The 27,423-nt window shown below is 56.3% G+C and overlaps 3 protein-coding genes and 4 non-coding genes across 7 annotated transcripts in view; 4 read left to right on the top strand and 3 right to left on the bottom strand.

The window, feature by feature from the left end:
- The window catches only part of GOLGB1 (golgin B1), a 40,356-nt gene extending 31,973 nt beyond the window's left edge, over positions 1-8,383 (bottom strand). The window contains exons 1-5 of the mRNA XM_048969170.1: positions 8,300-8,383; positions 4,946-5,089; positions 3,673-3,775; positions 1,783-1,935; positions 919-1,071 (exon numbers count right to left, since the gene is read on the bottom strand). Of these exons, the coding sequence (XP_048825127.1) occupies positions 919-1,071; positions 1,783-1,935; positions 3,673-3,768 (402 nt within the window). The 5' untranslated portion in view covers positions 3,769-3,775; positions 4,946-5,089; positions 8,300-8,383. The remainder of the gene's footprint in view (positions 1-918; positions 1,072-1,782; positions 1,936-3,672; positions 3,776-4,945; positions 5,090-8,299) is intronic.
- The window catches only part of NME6 (NME/NM23 nucleoside diphosphate kinase 6), a 125,513-nt gene that overhangs the window by 56,529 nt on the left and 41,561 nt on the right, over positions 1-27,423 (top strand). The window lies entirely within an intron of this gene.
- Positions 12,140-17,946, top strand: LOC125684262 (guanylyl cyclase-activating protein 1-like). Its single transcript, XM_048926288.1, has 4 exons — positions 12,140-12,337; positions 13,886-14,035; positions 16,534-16,624; positions 17,273-17,946. The coding sequence occupies exons 1-4, from the start codon at positions 12,140-12,142 to the stop codon at positions 17,398-17,400; spliced, it is 567 nt and encodes a 188-aa protein (XP_048782245.1). The 3' UTR covers positions 17,401-17,946.
- LOC125688508 (U2 spliceosomal RNA) lies at positions 18,933-19,123 on the top strand. The gene has a single exon (XR_007374766.1). It is a non-coding gene; the product is annotated as a U2 spliceosomal RNA (small nuclear RNA).
- LOC125688493 (U2 spliceosomal RNA) lies at positions 21,136-21,326 on the top strand. Its single transcript, XR_007374753.1, has one exon. It is a non-coding gene; the product is annotated as a U2 spliceosomal RNA (small nuclear RNA).
- LOC125688492 (U2 spliceosomal RNA) lies at positions 23,555-23,745 on the bottom strand. The gene has a single exon (XR_007374752.1). It is a non-coding gene; the product is annotated as a U2 spliceosomal RNA (small nuclear RNA).
- On the bottom strand, positions 25,783-25,973 carry LOC125688491 (U2 spliceosomal RNA). Its single transcript, XR_007374751.1, has one exon. It is a non-coding gene; the product is annotated as a U2 spliceosomal RNA (small nuclear RNA).

Raw genomic sequence — 27,423 nt, 5'->3', positions numbered from 1 at the left:
CCCTTGGTCAGCTGATGGGGATCTCATCTTAACAGAAGATGCAGTTTGTGAAACAGGGCTTGCTTCTTGTGAGCCCGTGAACCTTTGACCAACGACTTTTCAGGATTGCCTTTCAGGTGCTTTTCAATTAGTGGCCACCCCTCACCTCAGAGCTCACATTTTAATGTCACTCACACTCACCTTTTGACTTTCCCTACAATTCCTAACTTATTTTTTCCTCTCCCCAGTGTTTCTAATCACCTTTTACCCTCTTTGGTTTAGTGAAGATCACCCCAGTGTGCAGTGACCTCTCTGGGCTTCCATCTCCCTCCTCTTGCCAACTCGCACAAAGTTCTTCTAAAAAGATGATGTGGTCAGCAGAACAGTTCCCAAAGTTCTCACAAATTCAGCAGTGCCTGTGGTGGCTCCTCACCAGCAGTCAGCAGCTTCTTTAACATCCTGGCATGGGACATTCCTGCCCCTCCTCTTACCCAGGTTCACACAAACGGTTCCAGTTTACCACGAAACATTGCAGAGGCACAGGAAGATACATGGCTTAGAAATACCATCTTGCATTTAAGTTACTGCCTTCCAACTACTCCTTCTGTCTTGTATTCCAGCCTACCTCCCCTCTCTTTTGCTGTGCTATCAGAACAGGTAACCTTTGGAAACAGCTCACACACAGATGTGATTTCTGCAAGAACTTTACCCATAAGAGAGTACTGAAGATACACAGCATGAAACTGACCCATACCCTTGGGGAGATCAAGCTGTGCACCCCAAGGAGGTCTGTAGTACAGAGAAGCTGGACAGATCAGCTTCCTGCAGCAGACATCCTTGCTGGGACTTGGATGTCCTGCTAACAACAGAAGGGCGAGACCTACGACACAGGGCAACCCCAGACAATCTGCAGAAGCAACATCTTTTAATTCTCCCAACCTTAGCACACATTTGCTCCCCTGGCACGGCCTGTGCAGGCAGCAGAGGGCCCTTCTCTGTCAGCTCCTCAATGCGTTTGTTCAGAGATGCCAGCTTGGCTTTGGCCTGAAGTTTCAGCTTCATCAGCTTTGCATCAGCAGCCTCGCGTTCCTCCTGGAAGAGAAGAACACGAATGGGCTGTGCTTAAAATCCCAGTGCTGCCCACCATCCTGCAAGCACCACTCAAAAGCTGCAGTTTTGTCAGTCTGCCTCTTTGCCCAAACCCCTCTCACTACCAATGCTAATTAAAGCATTCAGAAAACAAACTTGCTCCAAAGCGCTTTAAACAGCAGAACAGTTGCATGCTTCTGCTCTGCCAGTTTCTCTCCAGGGGATGGACCACTCAAGGGACATTTCCTAGCAGTCAGAACAAGTTAAATTTGACTCCCTCTACAATATGCAGTCCCTCAGGACTTCCTCTCCTGCAGTGCCTCAAGATAAGCAATACATAAATTTGTTTAAATGCCACAAACCACTGGACTGCTGGGAGGCTGCAGCACAGCCTGGTAGGTCCCAAATGCTCTGAACTGGAGGGAAAAAAAACACTGACATAAAAGATATCAGCACTTGTCAAAGCAATGACAACTCCAAATGAAAATGGCATCTGGATGCCACATCTTCACTTCAGAGGCAGCTACACCTAAACAAAGGGCACAGAAGCAATCCTACATCTCTTTGGTTGAGGCCCACTCTTTGGAATCCCAAACCCGGCGCCTTCAGCAGTGCAGGCATCTCAGTGGCAGAAGAAAACACAAAGCAGCCTGCACAGAAAGCTGACACAGCATTTCCCACCTGCTGTTAGGTCCTTGGTTAAAGAGATGATACCTTGAGCACAGCTTCCTTTTGCTGGAGCAGGGCATCCTTCTCTCGGATCAAATCCTTCAGCTGGACAACCAGCTTCTCAGTCTGTGCTAACCGTTCCAACAGGTCCTCTGGTGCCTCCTCCATGCCTCCTCCTCCCAGCTCTGAAGGCTCTACCTGAAACAGTGAGATGAGTGCTCTGGAGGAGCAAAGTCCAAACAGACCACAGCACACATCCTGATGTCACCTTCAGGTCCGCTCCTAAACGCCGCCTTCTTGTTCCTTGCAAACATTGCATGCAGCCTACAGAACTATACATGATTATGTGAAATAGTGGGAAGAGATCATTGAGAAAAAGATGTTGGGGATGCCCCATTCCTGGAGGCATTCAAGGCCAGGCTGGATGTGGCTCTGGGCAGCCTGGTCTGATGGTTGGTGGCCCCTCCACATAGCAGGGGGTTGGAATTGATGATCATTGTGGTCCTTTTCAACCCAGGCCATTCTATGATTCTGTGCATAAGGGGGGGAAGAAAAAACAACAACAAAGAATGCATACATCTTCAATGAACACAGGAAAGCTGAAGTGAGTGGCTCTCAGGAGATGCCACCACTCATGTAGTCTGCACTGCCCTAGGTGCTAAAAGGCAGCCAGCAGATCAAAGTCTTCTCCTGGCACCCAACTGTGCACAGCTCCTCTTCCTGCTTACAGAACCATTAAAACTTGGAAATCTTTCTTCATTCTCATTCTAATGCTTTTTCTAGCATCACTTTGAGATTTAGAAACTTATGTAGATGTTGGGAATTCAGAAGCAGAGTGGAACGTTGGCTCAGTAGCTCCTTCAGCACTCAGCAGTGAAGGAGGAAATAGTTCTCACTGCAGCCAGATGGTTTACACTCCCAAAACCAATTCTATGTGATGCCTGGAAGTCTTCTCACAGAATCACCAAGGTTGGAAAAGACCTTCAAGATCACCCAGTCCAACCATCCACCCATCCCCAATAGCTCTCACTAAATCACGTCCCTCAACACAAAATCCAGATGTCCCTTGAACGCCTCCAGGGTAGGATGAGGTTTAACAGAAGCAAGTGTGGAGTCTTGCATCTGGGGAGGAATAATTGCATGCACCAGTACAGGCTGGGGGATGAGCTGCTGGAGAGGAGCTCTGCGGAGAGGGACCTGGGTGTCCTGGTGGATGACAGGTTGCCATGAGCCAGCAGTGTGCCCTTGTGGCCAAGAGGGCCAAAGGCATCCTGGGGTGCATTAAAAAGAGCGTGGCCAGCAGGTCGAGGGAGGTGATCCTCCCCCTCTGCTCTGCCCTGCTGAGGCCTCATCTGGAGCGCTGTGTCCAGTTCTGGGCTCCCCAGCACAAAACAGACAGGGATCTCTTGGGAAGAGTCCAGCGGAGGGCCACCAAGATGGGGAGGGGCCTGGAGCATCTCTGCTATGGGGAAAGGCTGAGTGAACTGGGTCTGTTCAGCCTGGAGGAAAGAAGGCTGAGAGGGGACCTGATCCAGGTCTGTAAATATCTGAGGTGTGGGGGGCAGAATGGCGAGGACAGACTCTTTTCAGTGGTGAGTGGAGACAGGACGAGGGGAAACGGTCGGAAACTGCAGCATAGGAAGTTCTGCACCAATGTGTGAAGGAACTTCTGTACAGTGAGGTGAGGAGCACTGGAACAGGCTGCCCAGGGAGGTGGGGGAGTCTCCTGCTCTGCAGATGTTCCAGACCTGCCTGGATGCCGACCTGTGTGACCTGCTGTAGGAACTGCTTTGGCAGGGGGTTGGACTCCATGATCTCTGGAGCTCCCTTCCAACCCCTACAATTCTGTGATCCTGTGACTCCACCACCTCCCTGTGCAGCCACTCCAGTGGCTGACCACTCTTTCAGAAAACATTTTCACTGCTGCTTACTTACAGTGTCAGAGGACTCAGACTCAGTAACTGCATCTCCACCATCACCAGACAGCTCTTGAAGAACAGTATTTGCCAAACCTGACAAACGGCTCAGCATCTTCAGCCTGAAACAAAGCAAAGAGTCAGGATACAGCCAAAACTGCTGGGGGAAAAAAAAGGCATCCCTCCACACTGGTCAGGCTTACAGAGAATGCAACTGCTCTGCCAAGAGAACACAGTGGTTTACCTCAGCTCACTGAGTTCTTGCACTTGTACCTTTCCAATCCTCTTCCCCATCCCGCCCAGGGAGGGAGAGCAAGCAGCTGCGTGGTGCTGAGCTGCCAGCCAGGATTAAACCACAAAAGAACAGAAAAACCTCAGGAATTGCATTGGGTTTGTGTGACAAGGTTTGGGCAGCAGGGGTGGCCTCTGTCAGAGGAGTGCAGGAGCTGCTTCATAGCACAGGCAGCTCTGGATGCTGAGTGCACCTCCAGGAGAGCAGACTGAAGGAAGGGGAAGAAATGCTGCGCCACTCAGAGAGAGAACATTCAGAGAACACCAAGGTGGGTGCAGGAGGAGGGCAAGAGGTGCTCCAGGCATGGAATAGAAGTTCCCTGCAGCTTACGGAGAGGAGCCTACTGCAGAGCAGGCAAATGTGGCCTAAGGAGGCTGCAGCCCACAGAAAGGCCCTGCAGGAGTTGGCCTCAGGTCTGAGTGCAGCCCGTGGAGGTAAGTCTATGCTGGAGCAGATCATTGGGCAGGAGCTGCAGCCCGAGGGACCTCACACTGGAGCAATCCATCCCTGTGGGAAGCCTGTGCAGGATCGGTTTGGGAAGGATGGCATCCCATAGGAGGGACCTCAAGCAGGGCGAGGGAGGAGAGCAGAGGTGAAGCATTACAAACTGAACATGTCTGCCATTCTCCCACACTGCTCGGAGGGAGGAGGCAGAAAGAGATTTTAGTTTGTTGTCAGTTCTCCTTGCTGTAGCCTGACTGCAACAGAACATGCAAGTATCACATTAGATAGAAACTCAAGCTTACATCAAGTTCTGAAGTCTCCGTTTAGCCAGCAGGAGACTTCTCAAGCTGGCTATATGCCCATTCTCAACCTCCTTTATCTCTGCAAACAAACCCCCTCCTCTCCCATTGCCACTTAGAGCATAGAGACACCAACAAGGGTGAGAATCACAATCACTTCAGCGTGGCAGCCACAGCTCCCAACCACCTGACTTTAAGCTGGCTGTGCTAACGTGCGTTTCTCTATCGGGAAGCAAAAAGGCCACGTGAACACCAACCTCCTTCATGGACTGGGGAGCTCATAGGTCTGCTGGTTCAGCAGGGGGGAGGTTTGCAGGGCAGTGCTGCTGCTCACACACAGCTCCTTCACACCATTCCTGTTTATCTCGTGGGTCCTGGCAGGTCACAGCAACAAAGGGTCCCTGAAGGCAGAAGAGAAGAAAAACAATTTATTTGACAGTAAGGAGATAAAAGCTCTCTCCTTTCTACACAACACGCTCTGAGTCTATCACAGTCACTCATCTGTGGTAAGCATTGAAAGTGAAAAGTCTTCCTTGTTTGGAAAATATGATTTCTCCTGTCCTTGCAAACGCACACTCTGATTTCCAATGCTTTCAGAGAACAAACTCTGTCCCTGCAGCCTGCAGAACAGAACACCTGGGAAGCAGTGAAGCAAGCAGGCAGGTCTTGGACTCCTGTAAACAGTTCTGGAGGTGACACTTCTGGTGAAGGACACTGCAATGAAGCTAGGAGTGCTCATGTTCTGTATCAGTGTAACAGCCAGCAAACGCAGTGCCAGTACCTCACATGCATCCCAACTGGCCTGCACCCATCGTGGAGCTCCAAAGCAACACAGGCTTACAGGGAAATTTCTTCTTTCACCATTAGCTGTTCGCCAAGCTGGCAACAGAATAGACTCACTTAAAGGCATGGAAAGTAAAAACGCCTCTGTGACCACCAGCAATGTGTGAGGATGAATCTGCTCTTCCCACTCAACACAAGGCCACAGCTTCTCAGTGTCACAAATGTGCACAACCTCTACTCCAGGTCAGTTCCAGACAGCTTCCCAAGGAGGGGAGCTCCACAGCTGCCCTGGGTTGTGCTGAGGCTCCATCACCACACAGCAGATGAGCACTTCATGGTGTTCAGAGGTGATTTCCTGCATTCCAGTTTGTGTCCACTGCCTCATCCCATCCATGGGCACCACTGCAGCTCGGCTCCATCATCTTTGCACCACCACAGAGGCTGAACACAGGAATAGCAGAATTACTGTCCCAAAGCCAGGTCAGCACACACGTTGGTCTCACTGACTCGGGGCAGAAACAGCCCAGTGCTTGCATTTCCTACTTGCTTAGTTAGCATCATGGAGCCATTCAGGTTGGAAAAGACCTCTAAGACTGAGTCCAACCACCAGCTGACACTATCAGACCCCACCACTAAGCCACATCCCTCAGTGCCACATCCACCATCTCTTCCATGCCTGCAGGGCTGGTGACAGCACTGCTGCCTGGCACAGCCCATCTCAGCACCTCACCACCCTGCCCGTGGAGGCACTCACTCTTCCTAATGTCCAATTTAAACCTTTCCTGGCACAACTTGAGGCCATTTTCTTGCATCCCGTTCCTCATCACCTGAAAACAGAGATGGCCCCTCCTCACTGCAGCACCCTGCCAGGCAGTTGCACAGTGACGAGCTCTCCCCTCAGCTTCCACTTCCCCACATGGGACCACCTGGATTCCCTCAGCCGCTGCTCAGAGGTCGTCTTCTCCAGTCCCTTCACCAGCCTCATTTTTTGAACACATTCCTCCAACTCACTTCCTTGTAGAGAGACAGGTCCCAAGACAGAACACAGCGCTGAGCTGCGGCCCCAGCAGCGCCATGCAGAGGGATGGGCACCTCCTGCTCTGCTGCCTGCTCTGCTGCTGCTACAAGCCAGGATGTCACCGGCCTTCTTGGCCACCCAGGCACAAGGCTGCCCCGTGTTCAGCTGCCAACCAGCACCCCCAGCTCCTTCTCCAGGCACTTTTCCCCAGGCCAACACTGCTGCATGAGGTTGCTATGACCCAGGCACAGGACAATGCAATTGGCCTTGCTGAACAGCATTGATCCATCCTATCCAGATCAACCTGCAGATTTTCCTTCAGGTACCCAAAGGGGAGCTACAGGAAAGAGGGGACAGAGTCTTGAACAGAGTCTGTAGTGACAGGACAAGGGGAAATGAATTCAAGCTTAAAGAGTGTACATTTAGCTTGGATATAAGGAAAAAGTCTTTCACAGTCAGGGTGGTGAGGCACTGGAACGGGTTGCCCAGAGATGTGGTTGAAGCCCCACTCCTCCAGACTGTCAAGGCTGGGCTGGAACAGGTCCTGGGCAACCTGATAGAGCTGTAATGTCTCTGTGCATTGCAGGGAAATTGGACTTGATGGCCTTTCAAGGTCCTCTCCAACTCTAAGGGTTCTATGATTCTGCGACTCCTAACCTCAGGCAGATCAATGTTCCTGCCTAAGTTGGCACCATCTGCAAACCTGAGAAGGCACTTGACCACCTTATGCAGATCACTGATAAAGCTATTAAAATTGCCCCAGTCCTGAGCCCTGAGGAGTGCTGCTGGCAAACAGCCACCAGTGGGGGTTAACCCCAGTCCCAGAGACGCAGCTCCTCTTCCCTGAGAACAGAACCTCCACCCGAGCCTCGAGAAGCCAATTCTTGAGGAAAAATTGGGAAATACCAAACGCTGTGCTAGGGCTGAGCACGTGGCAGGAAGGAATCACACAGGACGGACCAACTCCCTCACAAGCAGCAGTTGGCAAACACAGGATGCACGCAGCTCAGTGCACACCCCACTGCCTTACCCAGTGTGCAAACAGCACAGCTGGCAGCGAGCAGCCACAGCTCCTCTGGGCCCACAGTGATCGCAGAGGGGTTCTACCACTCCTAAGGGCCCACAAGGATCAAGAAGGAATGGATTTAAGCTGAGACAGGGGAGGTTTGGGTTGGATCTGAGGAGGAAGTTTTTCAGCCAGAGGGCGGTGAGGCACTGGAACAGGTTGCCCAAGGAGGCTGTGGATGCCCCATCCCTGCAGGCATTCAAGGCCAGGCTGGATGTGGCTCTGAGCAGCCTGGGCTGCTGGTTGGTGACCTGCACACAGCAGGGGTTGGAACCAGATGAGCGCTGTGGGCCTTTGCAACCCAGGCCACCCTATAGCTCTATGATTGCAGTGGGGATCCGCAGCCCCTCAGGGCTCATAACGACCTCACGACAGATTTGCACTGCCTGCACACAAGTGACAAAGTCACCCACCCCCATCTCATCCATCCCCATTTCTGTGTATCAGCTACAGATGAAGGACTCGGCGTTACCTTTCCCCTCACTCGCCTCACTACGACTGCATTACACACACGCTACACACACGCTAACTTCAATTCTTTGCTTTTTCCCTTCTCCCGGAGGCAAACAGGCGCTGCTGCCGCCCCACAGCTCACGATCTCCGTCAGACGCGACCCGCAGCAGCGCCTCGGGGCCCGACCGCCGCTCCCCGCCGCCCCGCAAGGCCGCCTCGCTTCCCCCCCCGACCCTGCGGGCCGAACGCGTCCCATGGCGAAGCGCCAAAGAACGGGCACAAAGCACCGACCTGCCTCAGCGCTGCACTGCGCGCCGCCACAACCCGACCCGCCGCAGCCACCTCAGCACCGGAACGCGCCGCCGCCACTTCCGGCCTCTAGCCCCGCCCCCCGAAGCAGCACAGCCAATCAGCTGCGGAGCTGAGGAGACCGACCGCTGCTGTTCGCGGACACGTGGCAGTAAACCGCCAATCCCGAGCCGAGCCTCGAAGCCCCGCCCCATAACAAGGAAGCGAATGGTCAGCCGAGACGGGGGGCGGGGCCTTACCTTGTTCGTACAGCCACCCCCCCTTCATGGCCACGCCCCCCGCCTCCGGCTCCCGACCTCCCCGTGACCGCTTCCGGCTTTGTTTCGCTTTAATTAGCTGGGAGAGAGCAATTTCTCTAATTACCAGCTGCCTACGGCTAATTTATTTCACTTTCATCCTCATTACGTTCCGTTAATGCGCCCTGGATGACGTGAATGGGAGTTGACTCTGCTGAAACTGTTACGTGGTGCCATAAGTGCATGGGGCCATACAGCTCCATACAGCTCCATAAAGCCCCATACAGCTCCATATTGCCCCATACAGCCCCATACAGCTCCATATAGCTCCATACAGCCCCATATAGCCTCATACAGCCTCATACAGCCCCATACAGCCCCCTGCCCACATACAGCCCCATACAGCTCCATATAGCTCTATACAGCCCCATACAGCTCCATATAGCTCTATACAGCCCCATACAGCCCCCTGCCCACATACAGCCCCATACAGCTCCATACAGCCCCATACAGCCCCATATAGCTTCATACAGCCCCATACAGCCCCCTGCCCGCATACAGCCCCGTGGCCCCATACAGTCCTATGGCCCCCATACATCCCTATGCTCCCATACAGCTTCTTGGCCCCACTCAGCCCTGTGTCCCCATACAACCTCATGATCCAGCTCCTTGCTCCCATATAGCCCTGTACCCCATACAGCTCACTGGCCCCAGACAGCCCTATACCCCCCCATATGGCCCTATAACCCCCACACAGCCCTATGTGACCATACAGCCCTGTGCCACCATACACTTCCATGGTCCCATACAACACTATGGTTCCATACAGCCCTGCGTCCTCATGCAGCTCTTTACTCCCATAAACCCCATACCCCATACAGTCCCATGCAGCCCCATATCTCATACAGCCCCTACTGCACACATTCCCATAGTAGCTCTGTATCCCATATTCTGTACAGCCCTGTGCACCCCATACATCCCTATGCAGCCCCATACAGCCCCGTGCTCCATGCAGTCACACACCTGGTTCCCAAATCAATCCATGAGTTTGGTGGCTGCCCCACACTGCTATTTGCTGGGGAGCACAGCACTGCATGCTGACACACAGACACAGCTCCAGGTGAGACGTGCACAGAAAGCAGAGCCTCTCATCTGAAAGGGGGATTAGAAAGTGGGATGGGATGGGATGGGATGGGATGGGATGGGATGGGAATGGAAAGGGATGGGGTTGGGATGGGGTTGGGATGGGAAAGGAAGGGAAGGGAAGGGAAGGGAAGGGAAGGGAAGGGAAGGGAAGGGAAGGGAAGGGAAGGGAAGGGAAGGGAAGGGAAGGGAAGGGAAGGGAAGGGAAGGGAAGGGATAGGAAAGAGATGGGATGGGATGGGATGGGATGGGATGGGATGGGATGGGATGGGATGGGATGGGATCGAGTGGAGTGGAGTGGAGTGGAGTGGAGTGGAGTGGAGTGGAGTGGAGTGGAGTGGAGTGGAGTGGAGTGGAGTGGTGTGGAATGGAGTAGAATGGAGTGGAATGGGAATACACCAGACTGGACTAGAATAGGAATAGACCATAGTTCAGTTGGATGAGACCTTTGAGGACAGCCAGACCTGTGCAGCTCCTCAGTGCCCATCCCCACCCCCACAGCACTTCCCACAGCCTGGGCAGTGACCGGCAGCCAGGTGCTCTGCTGACTGGTCCTGTTGGCTCCAGGAGATGGGTGTCACCTCCCCTATGGCAGCCCCAGGAGAAGCTGGGGCAGGGGATGATCTTCTCTCATTAATTATTTATCCTGGAACTGGGAAGAAAACTCTTTCCACTTATCACCACATACCTGGTTACACATAAGGGACATTCTTCAGTATCTAGAAGAGTATCCAACAGCTAGGTTTGATGAACTGGTCAAGGATGCCAAAATATATTTCCTTGCTCATCAGCACACACTGTTGTAAGATCTGCAAGATGAGTTTACACCATCAATAAGAAAAATTAAAGCAACATGACAGCCCTGCTAGGAAAAGCAGCCCTCGTGTCTCCTCCCACGAAAGGCTCCGTTCATTTGGCCCAGGTACTGCAACAATCAATCTGCCTCTTGAAAAAATGAGACTGCACAGATTCTCACTGGCAGCACAGAGCGAAGCTTTGTCACCTCCTGTGTCCTTCAGCTGGAAAAAAGATCTGACTGGTAGCAAAGCAAGTTTCCTTTGTCTACTAGTAAAACATTCTGCCATGGCATTTGCAGTGGGTTGATCTATTCTCACAGTAAAAACTAATTCCTACAAATCGTTAACAAAATGGTATGCGTTTTGTTTTGCCCACAAGCTGCCAATTATGTGATTCATGGGAGTTGTTGTAAATCACGGAGTCTTTCTGCACAAAAATAGCTTTTCATTTACTGTTTCTTTCCAGATTCCACTTGTTGTGAGTGCTCAAGGCACCAGATACTCCTCAGTGCTAAGTAATGATTTACAACCCTTTGCTTTGCTGTGTTTTAAAATACACTTAGACTGAACATGAACAAAACCTGAAATTTGATGTCAGCAACGTGGGCAACAGAGGCAGAGCTGGACTCTGTCCATGGCCTCCCGTAGGAACACAAAGGTTTTGCAAGCACCAGGGCCATGCTGAGCAATTTGGTGTGTGAGGTACTTTGAGATGAAGCTGTATTGTAAAAAGGAGGCTGAGAGGCAGGGGGAGTTAAAATGTCCAGAACTGAGACAGGGGAGGTTTGAGTTGGATATGAGGAGGAAGTTTTTCATGCAGAGGGCGGTGAGGCACTGGCACAGGTTGCCCAAGGAGGCTGTGGATGCCCCATCCCTGCAGGCATTGGAGGCCAGGCTGGATGTGGCTCTGGGCAGCCTGGGCTGCTGGTTGGCGACCTGCACACAGCAGGGCTTGGAACAGATGAGCACTGTGGGCCTTTGCAACCCAGGCCATCCTATGGCTCTGTGATTCTATGATTAGTGGTGTTCCCTGGCAGCACCACTTTGTGCTCTGTGAGATGGGTTCTGCAGGGGTTGGCTGCCCTTCCATCGTGTTTCTGGGGCCAGCAGAGTCACAGCAGGGTCTGGTTCCCCATCTGTGCCATTTGTGGAGACAGGACTTTTCCCACAGGCCTGATGCTGATGGGTCATTCTTGGTCCTATACACCAAATTACCCATGACCTCCAAGTCTACAAATCCAGACAGAGGGGCAGACCTTCACCCCCCACCAAACCTCGCATCCTGCAGCATTTCCATCTCATCTTTGTGTCTAATTATACCAAGGTTAAAAATAGGGCAGTGTCCAAAAGCAGAGCAGCTCTGAGGCATCTGCTTAACCTCCTCACCCCAATGCAGCTCCCGGAATAGCAGAGCTTTGCTGGATTATCTCACACCTTCTTTTCATTCTAAGCAGAATGTTTGTATCATTGAAACTTCAGGGGTCTGTAAAGCAGCCTCTAAGCAGATTAACGTTTCTAATGGGCTTGGGGAAGGTCAGAGGTTTTTACTTTGGGACTAACATTGAACGTGGACGGGAGCAAAGGGGCATTGCTGTGAGAGCAGCGGGACGGGGAGGACCATTCCTGCAGGGTTCCTATCACTGGCCATGGGAAACAACAACAGCTCCACGGTGGACGACCTGCAGGCAGTGGAGATCCACCATTGGTACAAGAAGTTCATGACAGAGTGTCCCTCTGGGCAGCTGACAGAGCACGAGTTCAAGCAGTTCTTCGGGCTGCGGGGCTTGGACCCCCAGGCCAACGAGTACATCGAGCAGATGTTCCGTACCTTCGACATGAACAAGGTGAGTTCTCTGCGAGAAAGGATGCGCCCTGTAGAACCAGAGAAACACAGAGTCGTGGAATCAGGTTGAGAAAGAGCTCTGAGATCCCCAGTCCAACCTGGACCCATCCCACTGCCCGCGTCCCCCAGTGCCACATCCCTGTGCTCACTGAACACCCCCAGGGATGGGGGCTCCCCGCTGCCCTGGGCAGCTGTGCAGTGCTGACCGCTCTTTGCAGCACAGGTTGTTCCCAATTCCAACCCTCCCCGTTGCACCCTGAGCCCATCCCCTCCCGTCCTATTGCTGTTCCCTGGGACAAAGGTCTGACTATGAGGTGACGAATGGCACTCCCTCCTGCCCTGAACACATCACAGTTGGTGTTTCTTGCTGGAACAGCTGCCCAGAGAGGCTGTGATGCCCCGTCCATCCCTGGAGGTGTTGGAGGCCAGGTTGGATGGGGCCCTGGGCAGCCTGGGCTGCTGTGCAATGGGGAGGTTGGTGGCCCTGCCTGCGGTGGGAGGGTTGGAGCTTCATGATCCTTGGGGTCCCTTCCAACCCAGGCCATTCCGTGATCCTGTGATCCCCTCCCATCCCATCACCATTCCCTGTGGATACAGACCAACCCCTACTTACTTACATCCCTGCTTACTGAGATGCCCTCAATCCCCTCATCCAGACCATCAGTAACGACCCCTAACAGCAAACCAACCCCAGCAGCATTGGGCAGTTTGGGTATTTTTGTCACAATGCCGAGGGGTGTTGGTGTAAGGCAGCAGAATGCAAGGGGCAAATCAGCGTGCGTCAATGACACAGGTGACAGCCATAGGGAGTAACTTCTCGTTGTCTAACAGCCTCGTTCAAGCTCACCTACGAATCTTGAGATATCACTGCATCGTGTTAATTGGTTTGAGCTCGTTTGACCCGTGAGATGCCAGCAGGAGGAGGTGAGGCTGGAAGCTGGAGCTTTCTTGAGCCTTTCACTGTCCTTCAGGAATACAAACATTAGACAGTAAAGGCTCAAATTCTGGATTCAAATTCCAGATTCCAATACCATACAGATCTTTATAACACCCTGGAGGAAGCAGTTTCCAGGTGTTCCATGGATTCCATCAATCCCACGTGGCTCCTACACCAGGGCCAGCACACCAGGACCCCTGGCTGTCTCCCCAAAATGCTCCTCCTCCCAACACCGTGTCCCAGTAATGACAGTGCTGAGAAGCAGCTCTGTTAATTAACAGCTGTGTTTCTTGTTCCCCCTCCCTGCTGCCCTTCCTTGGGAGGTTCAGAAGCGACCACCCACCCAGGGATGCAGCGCTGCTCAGAGCTCTCCCATGAGCTCCATGTGCTGCAATGAACCACATCTTGAGGCCAAGTTCCAATCCAGGTTCCATCATCCTGAGACAAAACCCAGGTACAGGGAGCATGATGGTGAGAGGAGTGGATCAGAGATTCCCAATCCAGATTTAAGCTGGCTTTAAACCTCGGGGGCGCAGAGTGGTGCTGCAGAGAGGAGCTCATCCTCATCACGGCACAGAGGCACTGCTGGCTCCCTGCTTTGTTCTGCACCAGGATGGGTACATCGACTTCATGGAGTACGTGGCAGCCCTCAGCCTGGTGCTGCGCGGGAAGATGGAGCAGAAGCTGCGCTGGTACTTCAAGCTGTACGACGTGGATGGGAACGGCTGCATCGACCGCCACGAGCTGCTCAACATCATCAAGGTGAGTCCTCAGCACGTGGTCCTGGAACGGCCCCAGGGATGGGGGCTCCCCTGGGCAGCTGTGCAGTGCTGACTGCTCTTTGCAGCACAGGTTGTTCCCAATTCCAAGCCGACCCTCCCTGCTGCACCCTGAGCCCATCCCCTCCCGTCCCCATTCCCTGGGAGCAGAGGCTGAGAACCCAACCTCCATGCAGGAGCTGCAAAGAGGAGGAGCAGATACAGGGAATGCCCTCCATCGGTCCCTCCTTTTAGGCTCAGCCCCTCAATGTCCCTCAGTGCAACAGCAGCGGCTTCATGGCAGCAATCAGAGGGTCTCCATTTGGTCTCTTCCATTGGAGCTTAGAAAGACGCTGAACTAATAAAGGACAAAGAACCAAACAACGAACACTTTTCTTGGAGCTAAAATTGGCTAATTTGCTAATTACAATAAATAAGCATTACAGGCAAGACAGTGTTAGGCAACGGCTCCTACAAAGACTGAAAAGAGCAAAAGAAGAGAAGGGATAGGAAATGGCCGTTCTGCAGGCGATATTGCCGGAGCCTCACACTGGAGGCACTTCCTTCCCCCTCTTTTCCCCTCTTTTGCCCCATATTCAGGAGTTTTCTTTTCCCTTCTTTTCCCATTTCCAATGGTCTTTCCCTGTTTTCTCTGGTTTTCACTTGACTTCCCCTGGTTTCCCTTTGCCTTCCCTCGTTTTTGTCTATTTTTATCCATTTCCATTATTTCCTCTCTTTTTTCCTTGTTTTCCACTGCTTTCCACTCTTCTCCCCTTATTTTCCCTGTTCACCATTCTTTTCCCCAGTTCTCCCAACTTTTCCATTGTTTTCCCTCAGTTTTCCGATGGCTTTTTTCCCAATTTTCCATCTTTCCCCTGGTTTTCAAATGCTCTCCCCATCTTCTCACCTTTCTCCTGTTTTTTCCTTGTTTTTCCCCTTATTCCCCCATTTTTCCTCATTTTCTTTTGTTTTCTTTTTCTTCCCCATTTTCTTTTGATTTTCCCCATTTTCATCTCACATCCCCTATTTTTCCTTGTTTTCTTTTGTGTTTTTCCATTTTCTTTTGTTGTTTCTTTTCTTTTCTTTTTCCCCTCCGTTTTCTTTTGGTTTCATTTTTCTCTTTTATTTTGTGTTCTTTTTTTCTTCCGCTTCCTTTTGTTTTGTTTTGTTTTTTCCCCTCCATTTTCTTTTGTTCATTCGTTTTTCCTCCACTTCCTTGTGGTTTATTTTCTCCTTTTTCTTTTGCTTTCCCCCACTTCCCCCTTCTCCCCTCATTTTCCCTTGTTTTCTCCTCCTTACCCTTTTCAAGGTGTTACTCCACGTTTTACTTTCACCTGTCAGATCCTGGCTCTTCCCCCACCTTCCCCCACACCCAACTGAGGACCAACCTGCCCTTGGCTGGGCTGGTCGCTGTGTTCCAGAGGGACACCTCTACTCACACAGCAGCTCTTAGGATGCAGCACAGATGTTGGTTTCCACCCCCGCTCTGCCCCATTGCTGACCAAACTCGGGGGCAGATCTCACCCAGGATCCCAATTCTGCCCTATTAGCAGTGCTTCCATTCACAGAATCACAGAATTGTAGGGGTTGAAAGGGAGCTCCAGAGCTCATCGAGTCCAACCCCCTGCCAAAGCAGTTCCCTGCAGCAGGTCACACAGGTCAGCATCCAGGCAGGTCTTGAACATCTCCAGAGAAGGAGACTCCACCACCTCCCTGGGCAGCCTGCTCCAGTGAACAGTGGGACCCATAGAGACACGTTGGAACCCATAGAGACATGTTGGGACCCATAGAGACACACTGAGACCCATTGGGACCCAGAGACTCCCCCACCTCCCTGGGCAGCCTGTTCCAGTGCTCCTCACCTCACTGCACAGCCGTTCCTTCGCACATTGGTGCGGAACTTTCTATGTTGCAGTTTCCAGCCGTTTCCCCTCGTCCTGTCTCCACTCACCACTGAAAACAGTCTGGCCTTGCCATTCTGCCCCCCACACCTCAGATATTTACAGACCTGGATCAGGTCCCCTCTCAGCCTTCTTTCCTCCAGGCTGAACAGACCCAGTTCACTCAGCCTTTCTCCATAGCAGAGATGCTCCAGACCCCTCACCATCTTGGTGGCCTCTGCTGGACTCTTTCCAAGAGATCCCTGTCCTTTTTGTACTGGGGAGCCCAGAACTGGACGCAGTGCTCCAGATGAGGCCTCAGCACCTCCCTCGACCTGCTGGCCACGCTCTTTGCAATGCACCCCAGGATGCCACTGGCCTTTTTGGCCACAAGGGCACACTGCTGGCTCATGGCAACCTGTCATCTGCCAGGACACCCAGGTTCCTCTGCAGAGCTCCTCTCCAGCAGGTGCACCCCTCCAGCAATTAGACCCAACCCAGTGTAGGGCAGCTCTCAGGTCCGACCCGCTCCTCCCACACTGCAGACCCTCGTTCCCTTCTGGGCCAGCTGTCAGGGTTGAGGATTCCCATGGTGTTTTCCTATCCCGCTCTGCTCTTCCAGGCCATCCGTGCCATCAATGGTGGTGACCACGAGACGAGCGCGGAGGAGTTCACCAACCGCGTCTTCAACAAAATCGATGTGAACGGAGACGGTGAGAAACACCCTGCTGCCACCCCAGCCCTGCTGCCACCCCAGCCCTGCTGCCACCCCACTGAGATGCCCCAATGCCACACAGCTGCCCGTGCTCCCAGGCGGGATGGGGCTGTGAGCTCTATGGAGAGGCGTCCCTCCCCTGGCAGGGGTTGGAACCAAACGATCCCTAAGGTCTCTTCCAACCCAAACCGATTCTCTGATCCTGTGGCTCCTCTTTTGCTTCATCTGTGCATCTTTTCCTTTTGTGTTTCCTTCTCACACGAAGCCACGCACTTTGCAGAGAAGCTTTTCTCCTCCACCTCACATAATGGGTGCAATGGGATTCATTCCCTGTACCCAGTCCTTGGCCATATTTTGTCTGCATGCGTTCTGTAGGGTTTCTTTGTCCCTTTTTGGGTGTAGCTGATGGCAGAGGGAGGAGCAGGTGCTGCTTGCTGGCAGTGCCTCTAAAGGTCATAGAATCACAGAATGGTCTGGACTGAAAAGGACCACAATGATCATCTTGTTTCCAACCCCTGCTATGTGCAGGGTCACCAACCAGCAAACCAGGCTGCCCAGAGCCACATCCAGCCTGGCATCCACCCATAGGGAAAGGCAGAAACCCCCCAGAGAGCTCCCATCCCACTCTGCTGTCTGTGCCCCACAGGGGAACTTTCCCTGGATGAATTTGTGGAGGGAGCAAGGAAGGACGACGAGTTCATGGAGGTGATGATGAAGAGTTTGGATCTGTCTCACATCGTGGCCATGATCAACAACCGCCGGCACAGCGTGTAAATGGGGCTGGGGAGAGCGAGCCAGGAAGGACAAACAGACAAAATTCCACACATGTAAGGATGGAAAGGAGGACAGAAAGGAACTGCCATAGATCTGTGGGCATCGGAGAGCACATTGCTGCATGGACATGGGAACTGTGCTTGCAGGGCAGGCTTGGAACAACGGGTGCTGTGCAGCACTGCCCGGGGATTTCCTACAGCCCAAAGGCCAACGGCTCAGCACCCCGACTGCGTCCCACAGCCCGCATCCATTGCTGTGTGCTGCACTCAGGGCAATGCCAGTCAATGAGCACTGTGATAACACAGCATGGAGAAATCTCTGATGTGCACAGAAAGACCCCAGCGATCACCAGCATGAAGGGCATCACCACCCCGCTCCACCACCGTGCCACCAACACCTCTGCAGCGCTCACACTGCATCCGGAGCTCGGCAGCTTTGCAGCTCCATCTGTAGGAACCCCTGGGCAGAAGGGAATACCTGCCATGGGGCTGATAGGACACTGCTGTCATAGCAGCATTGCTGCTGCCAGTGAGGGTTGGTGCCAGGGATGGGCACAGCGCGGTGCTGCAATGCTGTGATGGTGCTGCAGTGCTGTTGATGGTGCAGCAGTGCTGTTGACGGTGCTGCAGTGCTGTGACGGTGCTGCAGTGCTGTTGATGGTGCAGCAGTGCTGTTGATGGTGCTGCAGTGCTGTTGATGGTGCAGCAGTGCTGTTGACAGTGCTGCAGCAATGCTGTGACGGTGCTGCAGTCCCCTGAAATCCAGGAAGAAAACGCCGTGACCCCAGTGCAGTGTCAGAAAGTGGCATTCCTTCATTCCTCACACAGTACCGGGCGATGTGACACAGCAGTGCACGCGCTCAGAGTTCGGGCTCTGCACTGGAGCAGCTGAGCCGTGCACAAGCGGTGCGTTGGCACCCACGTTCATTCCTGCCCAGTAACTCAGTTCCAATCAGAACGCTGCTCACACCGCAGAAAGGTGAACCGGGAAGTTGTAGAAATGGCGCTCACGGATCTCTTGCGTTAAACCGCTCCTTATCCTCACAGCCCGGCCCCGCCGCCAAATCCCCGCAACGCACGAACGGGAGGGACGGAGCGAGAGAAGGACGGTGGGCGGGGCGAGGCCAAAGGGCGTGGCAGAATGGGGGGCGGAGCCTGGGGAGCAGCGACCAACGGGAGGGAGGGACGGGCGGGGCCGGCAGAGCGGCTCGTCAATGAGAGGACGGACGGGGTGTGGGCGGGGCCTGCGGGGCAGCGCTCCAATGGGGCGGAGGAAGGCGTTGTGGGCGGTGCTTGGGCTTAGAGGCAGGTCTATGCTAATCAGAAGCGCGGGGGTCGGTGGGAGCAGCAGCATCCACGCCGCTAAGCCTGACGCTGTCGTGATAACGGCGGTGTGAGAGCGGGGCGGGAGCGGAGCAGGGTGGGAGCGCTACTGGGGCGGCGGAGGAGGGGTCGGTGCGTGCGGCGTGTGCGCGTCCGTGACATATCGGGAGCGCGCGTGGGGCCGGTTGGTGTCCGGGCAGGTGGGGAGGCATCGCTTCTCGGCCTTTTGGCTAAGATCAAGTGTAGTATCTGTTCTTATCAGTTTAATATCTGATATGTCCTCGATGAGAGGACTTTATATTAAACGGATTTTTGGGCGCGGGAGTTGGACCCGGAGCTTGCTCCCTCCGCTCCGCGCATCGTCCCGGTATGGCAGTACCTCCGGGCACGGTGCACCTCCCCTCTCGGGGAGGAGTGTTGGTGGTAAAGGGCAGATCTGGAAATGGCAGAGCGCGGCTGCCTCCAGCGGTTGTGCCCCGTTCCCGTCGCTGCTGAGCAGTGTGCTGCTGTGTTCCCGCAGGGGGCGCTGCTGTGTTCCAGCAGGGGGCGCTACTGGCCGCTGTTCTCGGCGCTGGGTCCCGCTGAGCGCCGTTAGCGGAGCGCGGCGCTGCGCTGTGTGCGCTGCTCGGACGGCGGGGGCGGCCGGAGCCGCTGGTGGAGCCTCCCTGTCCCTGCTGGCCGCCCGGTTCCATGCAGCCCGGATCACAGCTGTCCTTCCGGGTTGCGAGCGCGCACTGCTGGCTCGTGCCCAGCTTCTGCTCCGCCAGGACCCCCACGTCCTTCTCCTCTCTCTCAAGGACATCTTCGCCCAGTCTGCATCAAGAGCTGGCATTGCCCCGACCCGCTGCAGCACCCTGCGCTTGGCCTTATTGAGCCTCATCAGGTTTTCACGGGCCCACTTCTCCAGCCTGTCCAGACCAAATGCTGGCAGTTCTCCAACGTCGGGGTCTTTGATCTGTCTGACCTGCCCTTAACTGAAGGCTCAGAGGTGTTTCAGATGGACGGACAGACAAGAGCTGCAGCCTCTGTGCCTGCAGCCACCTGCATCCACCTCATCTCCACGCCTATAAATCACTGCCCTGTGTACTAAGCGTGCATTGCTGGGGAGGTTCACCTAGAGCACAAGTGATGGAAACTATCGGAGACCCACAGAAAAGTAGAATGACGCCTGAAAAGGGCCGTGGCAGCAGAGTCCATGAAATAAAAACACTTACCTTGCTCTAACGCAGAAGCAGCATTCAATTCCCACAAAACTGAACTGAAAGAAGTGAAACTGAGGTGGGATGTGGGGAAATCCTTCAGCCGAGGCGGTGCGGCACTGGCACCGCTGCCCAGAGCTGTGGGTGCCCCATCCCTGGAGCTGCCCGAGGCGTGGATGGGAGCCGGGCAGCCCGAGCTGGGGCCACACAGCCCACAACGGGGATTTGGAGCTCGCTGCTGCTTTCAATCCCTTCCAACTCGACCCATCGCTCCTCACACCCTCCCGGGCCGTCCGGCACAGCTGGGTCCATACGCGGTGCCGTCGCTCTGCCGGCCATAATCCCTCCCGTGCTGCCCGGCTGCGTCCTTTTGGCGCTGCCCGAACAGAGCTGCCGCGTGCGGGGAAAGGAGGAAGAAGAACAGCCGCTCCTCGGGGCTGTGCGGGCACGGAGGGCAAACGGAGGGCGAGAAGGGGCGGAGGAGCTGAGAGTCACACACAGCGACCGCTGAGCGCGGGAGAGAACGGCCGGATTTATTGCAGCAAAGCGGCCCGAGCGGCACCTCGTGGGACGGGAAGCGGAAGGAAAAAGAAGAGACGGAAAGCAGGCGGCTCGCACCGCGCCCGGCTTCGGGCAGCGCTGCGCTGCTCTGCGCTGCACCGCGTGGTATCGATGTGCGAGAAAAGGGGCGGCTCCGTATGGCCGAACAGGGAGGGGGGGGAACGCGCTGCAGAACCGAGCCGAGAGCGCCCGGAAGACGCCTGAGAGCGGAGGGAGCGCCGCCGTCGTCCCGGGTAGGGCATCCCCCGCACGGCCCGACAGACGGAGCGCGCAACTCCGGCCCCCGCCGTCTCCCCGCCCCCAGCACGGCACTACGGCGGCCGCCGTGCTGCCCCCGCAGCAACCGATCGCACTGCGCACGCGCAGCAGCACCGCCGGACGGAGACGGGAGGGGCGGGGCTGGGGGCGGGACCCACGGCGAAAGGGGTGGGCTATGCTAATTTGCGGCGCAGGGGCCGCCGGTAGTGCCCAAACACGAAGAACCGAGGAATGGCGGGCCGCCATCGGGCGGAGCGGGAGCGAAGCGGTGCGGCGCGAGGTGGGGAGCGGCAGTGGGGTGGCGGGGGGAGGGGTCGGTGCGGGCGGCGTGTGCGCGTCCGTGAGATGTCGGGGTCGCGCGTGGGGCCGGTTGGTGTCCGGGTAGGTGGGGAGGCATCGCTTCTCGGCCTTTTGGCTAAGATCAAGTGTAGTATCTGTTCTTATCAGTTTAATATCTGATACGTCCTCGATGAGAGGACTTTATATTAAACGGATTTTTGGGCGCGGGAGTTGGACCCGGAGCTTGCTCCCTCCGCTCCGCGCATCGTCCCGGTATGGCAGTACCTCCGGGCACGGTGCACCTCCCCTCTCGGGGAGGAGTGTTGGTGGTGAAGGGCAGAGCGGCAGGCGGTGTTTGGTGCGGAGCAGTGTGCTGCTGTGTTCCCGCAGGGGGCGCTGCTGGCCGCTTTCGGTGGAAGGTTACCGCTGCCTGGGCTGCTCGGGCAGAGGAGCGGCGGGGAGGGGAGCGGCCCCGTCTGTCCGCCCTCGGGAGCCCCCGGAGGAAGAGGGCAACGAGGCCGAAAGCCGAGCTAAAGGGCGGAGTTGCCGTCTGTGTTAGGAAGTGGGTCGACTGCCAAAAGCTGACTGAGGAGCAGCCACGATCGGGTCGAGAGCTTGTGGGTAAAAATCACGGATGGGTCCAGCAAAGGGCATCTGGTGGTTGGGGTCGGCTGCAGCCCACCTGCTCAGGGGAGCCCGTTGACGAGCCCTTCTTGCTTCAGCTGCAGGAGCTGTCGTGCTCGTGGGCTCTTGTCCTGATGGGGGATGTCAACCACCCGGATGCCTGCTGGGAGAGCGGCACGGCGGGGAGCAGACAGCACAGGAGATTGCTGGAGTCTGTCGAGGACGACTTCCTGGTGCAGATAACAGATGGCCCGACCCGAAGGGAAGCCTTGCTGGGCCTGGCGCTCACCAGTACAGAGGAGAGCATCAGAGAGGCCAAGATCGGAGGCAGCCTGAGCTGCAGTGACCAGGCCTTGGTGCAGTCTGGAGGAATGCAGGCCTGGCAACGAGCAGAGTCAGGACCCTGAACTTCAGGAGGGCGAACTTCTGTGTGCTGAAGGAACTGCCGGGTGCGATCTCCTGGGAGACTGTGCTTAAGGGCATAGGAACAGAACTGAGCTGGCAGCTCTTCGAGGACAGAGGGGGATCAAAAAGATGATCAGAGAGCTGCAGCACCTCGCTACAAAGACAGGCGGAGGGAGCTGGGCTCTTCAGCATGGAGAAGAGCAGCTGCAGGGTGACCTCAGTGCAGCCTGCAGTGCCTAAAGGGAGCCTAAAAACAGGAGGGGAGTCAGCTCTTGGAAAGGGGAGATGACAGCAGGATGAGGGGAAATGGTTTGAAGCTGAGGGAGGGCAGCTGGAGGTTGGATGTCAGGGGGAAGTTGTGTGCTGTGAGAGCGGGGAGGGGCTGGAACAGCTGCCCAGAGAGGCTGTGATGCCCCGTCCATCCCTGGAGGTGTTGGAGGCCAGGTTGGATGGGGCCCTGGGCAGCCTGGGCTGCTGTGAAATGGGGAGGTTGGTGGCCCTGCGTGTGGTGGAGGGTTGGAGCTTCGTGAGCCTTGAGGTCCCTTCCAACCCATTCTGTGTTTCTGTGACACCCTTCTGTGAGCACAAGAGCTCTCCACCCCCCAGCAGAAGAAACTGAGCAGAGGAGGCGGGCGGCCAGCATGGCTGAGCAAGGACCCACAGCTGAATCTGAGGGAAAAGAGGGAAATGTACAGGAAGTGGAAGCAGGGTTGTGTAGCCTGGGAGGAACACGGGGCTGCTGTCTGCGTGTGCAGAGATAGATTAGGAAAGCCAAGGTGCAGATGGAGCTGAACTTGGCGAGCAGTGTGAAAGATAACAAGAAGGGGTTGTACAGGTCCATAGGCAGGAGGAGACAGGCCAAGGAGAGTGCTCCCCTCTGATGAAAGGCAACGGGGAGCTGCCTTCCTCACACATGGAAAAAGCTGAGGTGCTCCATGAGTGCTTTGCTTCAGTCTTCACGGGTGGTCAGGCTCCTCCCCATGCCTGCCACGACCCTGCAGCTCCAGGTGTGGGTGAGAGGAGCCGATTCCATCCAGAGGGACCTGGACAGGCTGGAGAAGCGGGCCCGTGAAAACCTGATGAGGCTCAATAAGGCCAAGCGCAGGGTGCTGCAGCGGGTCGGGGCAATGCCAGCTCTTGATGCAGACTGGGCGAAGATGTCCTTGAGAGCGGCCCTGCGGAGAAGGACTTGGGGGTCCTGGTGGAGCAGAAGCTGGGCACGAGCCATCAGTGTGCGCTCGCAGCCCGGAAGGACAGCTGTGATCCGGGCTGCATGAAAACGGGGCGGCCAGCAGGGACAGGGAGGCTCCACCAGCGGCTCCAGCCGCCCCCGCCGTCCGAGCAGCGCACACAGCGCAGCGCCGCGCTCCGCTAACGGCGCTCAGCGGCACCCAGCACCGAGAACAGCGGCCAGCAGCGCCCCCTGCGGGAACACAGCAGCACACCGCTCCGCACCAAACACCGCCTGCCGCTCTGCCCTTCACCACCAACACTCCTCCCCGAGAGGGGAGGTGCACCGTGCCCGGAGGTACTGCCATACCGGGACGATGCGCGGAGCGGAGGGAGCAAGCTCCGGGTCCAACTCCCGCGCCCAAAAATCCGTTTAATATAAAGTCCTCTCATCGAGGACGTATCAGATATTAAACTGATAAGAACAGATACTACACTTGATCTTAGCCAAAAGGCCGAGAAGCGATGCCTCCCCAACTGCCCGGGCGCCACGCACCCCAACGCCCACCCCCGACATCTCACGGACGTGCACACGCCGCCCGCACCGACCCCTCCCCCGACGCCCCACCGCTCCCACCGCCGCTCCCCACCCCGCACCGCTTTGCTCCCGCTCCGCCCCGATGGCGGCCCGCCGTTCCGCGGTTGTTCGTGTTTCGGCGCTACCGGCGGCCCCTGCGCCGCAAATTAGCATAGCCCACCCCTTTCGCCGTGGGTCCCGCCCCCAGCCCCGCCCCTCCCGTCTCCGTCCGGCGGTGCTGCTGCGCGTGCGCAGTGCGATCGGTTGCTGCGGGGGGCAGCACGGCGGCCGCTGTAGTGCCGTGCTGGGGGCGGGGAGACGGCGGGGCGGGGGTTGCGCGCTCCGTCTGCCGTGCCGTGCGGGGGATGCCCTACCCGGGACGACGGCGGCGCTCCCTCCGCTCTCAGGCGTCTTCCGGGCGCTCTCGGCTCGGTTCTGCAGCGCGTTTCCCCCTCTCCCTGTTCGGCCATACGGAGCCGCCCCTTTTCTCGCACATCGATACCACGCGGTGCAGCGCAGAGCAGCGCAGCGCTGCCCGAAGCCGGGCGCGGTGCGAGCCGCCTGCTTTCCGTCTCTTCTTTTTCCTTCCGCTTCCCGTCCCACGAGGTGCCGCTCGGGCCGCTTTGCTGCAATAAATCCGGCCGTTCTCTCCCGCGCTCAGCGGTCGCTGTATGTGACTCTCAGCTCCTCCGCCCCTCCTCGCCCTCCGTTTGCCCTCCTTGCCCGCACAGCCCCGAGGAGCGGCTGTTCTTCTTCCTCCTTTCCCCGCACGCGGCAGCTCCGTTCCGGCAGCGCCAAAAGGACGCAGCCGGGCAGCACGGGAGGGGTTACGGCCGGCAGAGCGACGGCACCGCGTATGGACCCAGCTGTGCCGGACGGCCCGGGAGGGTGTGAGGAGCGATGGGTCGAGTTGGAAGGGATTGAAAGCATCAGCGAGCTCCAAATCCCGTTACGGGATGTGTGCCTCCAGCTCGGGCTGCCCGGCTCCCATCCACGCCTCGGGCAGCTCCAGGGATGGGGCACCCACAGCTCTGGGCAGTGGTGCCAGTGCCGCACCGCCTCAGGTGAAGGATTTCCCCACATCCCACCTCAGTTTCACTTCTTTCAGTTCAGTTTTGTGGGAATTGAATGCTGCTTCTGCGTTAGAGCAAGGTAAGTGTTTTTATTTCATGGACTCTGCTGCCACGGCCCTTTTCAGGCGTCTTTCTACTTTTCTGTGGGTCTTCGATAGTTTCCATCACTTGTGCTCTAGGTGAACCTCCCTAGCAATGCACGCTTAGTACACAGGGCAGTGATTTATAGGCGTGGAGATGAGGTGGATGCAGGTGGCTGCAGGCACAGAGGCTGCAGCTCCTGTCTGTCCGTCCATCTGAAACACCTCTGAGCCTTCAGTTAAGGGCAGGTCAGACAGATCAAAGACCCCGATGTTGGAGAACTGCCAGCATTTGGTGCTGCACAGACAAGACCCGAGTAATAGAGAATAAGAGGAGGAGAAGGTAAATAATTAGCCATGTACATGCACAGGCAGCAACAGTCTGTGCCTGGACAGCACCAATACGTATGTAACATTTTCGGATACACTTTGCAAGGATATCCTGCAGGAGGTTGCTCGAACCAGAGAACAAACCACGAGGTGCCCATCTGACCTCAGTCTCTTTCAGTTTAACGCCGTCCCAGCCGCAGCGCGGTCTCCCCGCAGCCGTCTCTGCTCCAGGCTGCACAGCCCCTCCGTCGGCCTTTCCCACACACAGCTGCAGCACCCAGCCATCAGCGTGCCCTTCTCCGGCCCCGCTCCCGCAGCCCCACGGCTCCCAGAAGTGGTTCCCGAGGGCTGACAGCCGCTCCTCTGAAGGAGCAGCGCAAGCAGCGGCAACCCACCGCCGAATGCGGACCATCAGCGCCCCCTGCGGGAACACAGCAGCACACCGCTCCGCACCAAACACCGCCTGCCGCTCTGCCCTTCACCACCCACACTCCTCCCCGAGAGGGGAGGTGCACCGTGCCCGGAGGTACTGCCATACCGGGACGATGCGCGGAGCGGAGGGAGCAAGCTCCGGGTCCAACTCCCGCGCCCAAAAATCCGTTTAATATAAAGTCCTCTCATCGAGGACGTATCAGATATTAAACTGATAAGAACAGATACTACACTTGATCTTAGCCAAAAGGCCGAGAAGCGATGCCTACCCAACTGCCCGGACACCAACCGGCCCCACGCGCGTTCCCGACATCTCACGGACGCACACACGCCGCCCGCACCGACCCCTCCCCCGCCGCCCCAACGCTGCTCCCCAACTGCGCACCGCTCCCGCCCCGCTCTCACACCGCCGTTATCACGACAGCGTCAGGCTTAGCGGCGTGGATGCTGCTGCTCCCACCGACCCCCGCGCTTCTGATTAGCATAGACCTGCCTCTAAGCCCAAGCACCGCCCACAACGCCTTCCTCCGCCCCATTGGAGCGCTGCCCCGCAGGCCCCGCCCACACCCCGTCCGTCCTCTCATTGACGAGCCGCTCTGCCGGCCCCGCCCGTCCCTCCCTCCCGCTGGGCGCTGCTCCACAGTTGTGAGCGCCATGGTGTGATTTGGGGCATCGCTGGGTGATGCCGTCGCTGATGGATCTCACACACTAATTAACAATTCCTATAACCGCTATCCTGATTCTCTCTCTTGGGTCTCTCACTGCGTTTGGGGTCTCAGTTACGTTTATCACCAGGCCCCTTCCTCCCCTTATTGAACTTCCCCCGTTGCAATTCAGAGTTCAATCATCAGATCCCAGCTGTCCAACCCGACTGCTAGTTCGTCCTTTTCCAAGACGAGGCCCCATCTGCAGCGCTGCACCCAGGCCTGGGGAACCCGGCACAGGAAGGACGTGGAGCTCTTGGAGCGGGTCAGAGGAGGCACTGAGATGGCAGAGGGCTGGAGCAGCTCTGCTGTGAGGAGAGGTTGAGGGAACTGGGATTGCTTGGCTTGGAGAAGAGAAGGCACCAGGGAGACCTCATGGTGGCCTTCAGTGCTTGAAAACTGTGTATGAGGGTGGATGGTGATGGGACAAGGGGGAATGGCTTTAAAGTGAGACAGGGGAGGTTTGGGTTGGATATGAGGAGCAAGTTTTTCAGCCGGAGGTGAGGCGGTGAGGCACTGCAACAGGTTGCCCAAGGAGCCTGGAGTACTGGGCCCAGTTCTGGGCTCCCCAGTGCAAAAAAGGCAGGGATCTCTTGGAAAGAGTCCAGCGCAGGGCCGCAAACACGTCCGAACGCTCAGCCTCCGTTCCTCGCTCTCCGCTGCCGCCTGCCGTCCTTTCAGCCCCATTCCCGTCTGCTCGGCGTCCTTCGCTTCCCCAGGCGCTGCTCCTCGCTCGCGCTCTCGATGAACTCTTCATCGCTGTGCTCGGTGGGACGATGCCTATTAGCAATGATTTCTGGGCACAAAATCGTAACGTTTGCTCGCTCCGCCGGGAGCTCTGGACATCCGTGGCCGCTCAAACTTTTCTCCCGCTGCAGACACGACCTCAGCCGCTGCGGATCTGTCAGCACCGCGGGGCGGTTCGGCGCTTTCTGTCGCCGTTATTCCCCGTCCGCACACCGCGGAAAGCACCGGCAGTTAAAGGGTTAACGCTGCGATTCGGGGGCGG

This window comes from Lagopus muta, chromosome 1 (genome assembly GCF_023343835.1).
Source record: "Lagopus muta isolate bLagMut1 chromosome 1, bLagMut1 primary, whole genome shotgun sequence".
In the NCBI taxonomy this organism is placed as follows: domain Eukaryota; kingdom Metazoa; phylum Chordata; class Aves; order Galliformes; family Phasianidae; genus Lagopus; species Lagopus muta.
This window is presented reverse-complemented; position numbering and strand designations above follow the sequence as displayed.

Bases quoted from the DNA above. Each gene is read 5' to 3' on its own strand.
- LOC125684262 (XM_048926288.1), top strand. From the start codon at position 12,140: ATGGGAAACAACAACAGCTCCACGGTGGACGACCTGCAGGCAGTGGAG. The intron at 12,338-13,885 runs GTGAGTTCTCTG...GTTCTGCACCAG, and splicing joins GTACCTTCGACATGAACAAG to GATGGGTACATCGACTTCAT. The intron at 14,036-16,533 runs GTGAGTCCTCAG...CTGCTCTTCCAG, and splicing joins AGCTGCTCAACATCATCAAG to GCCATCCGTGCCATCAATGG.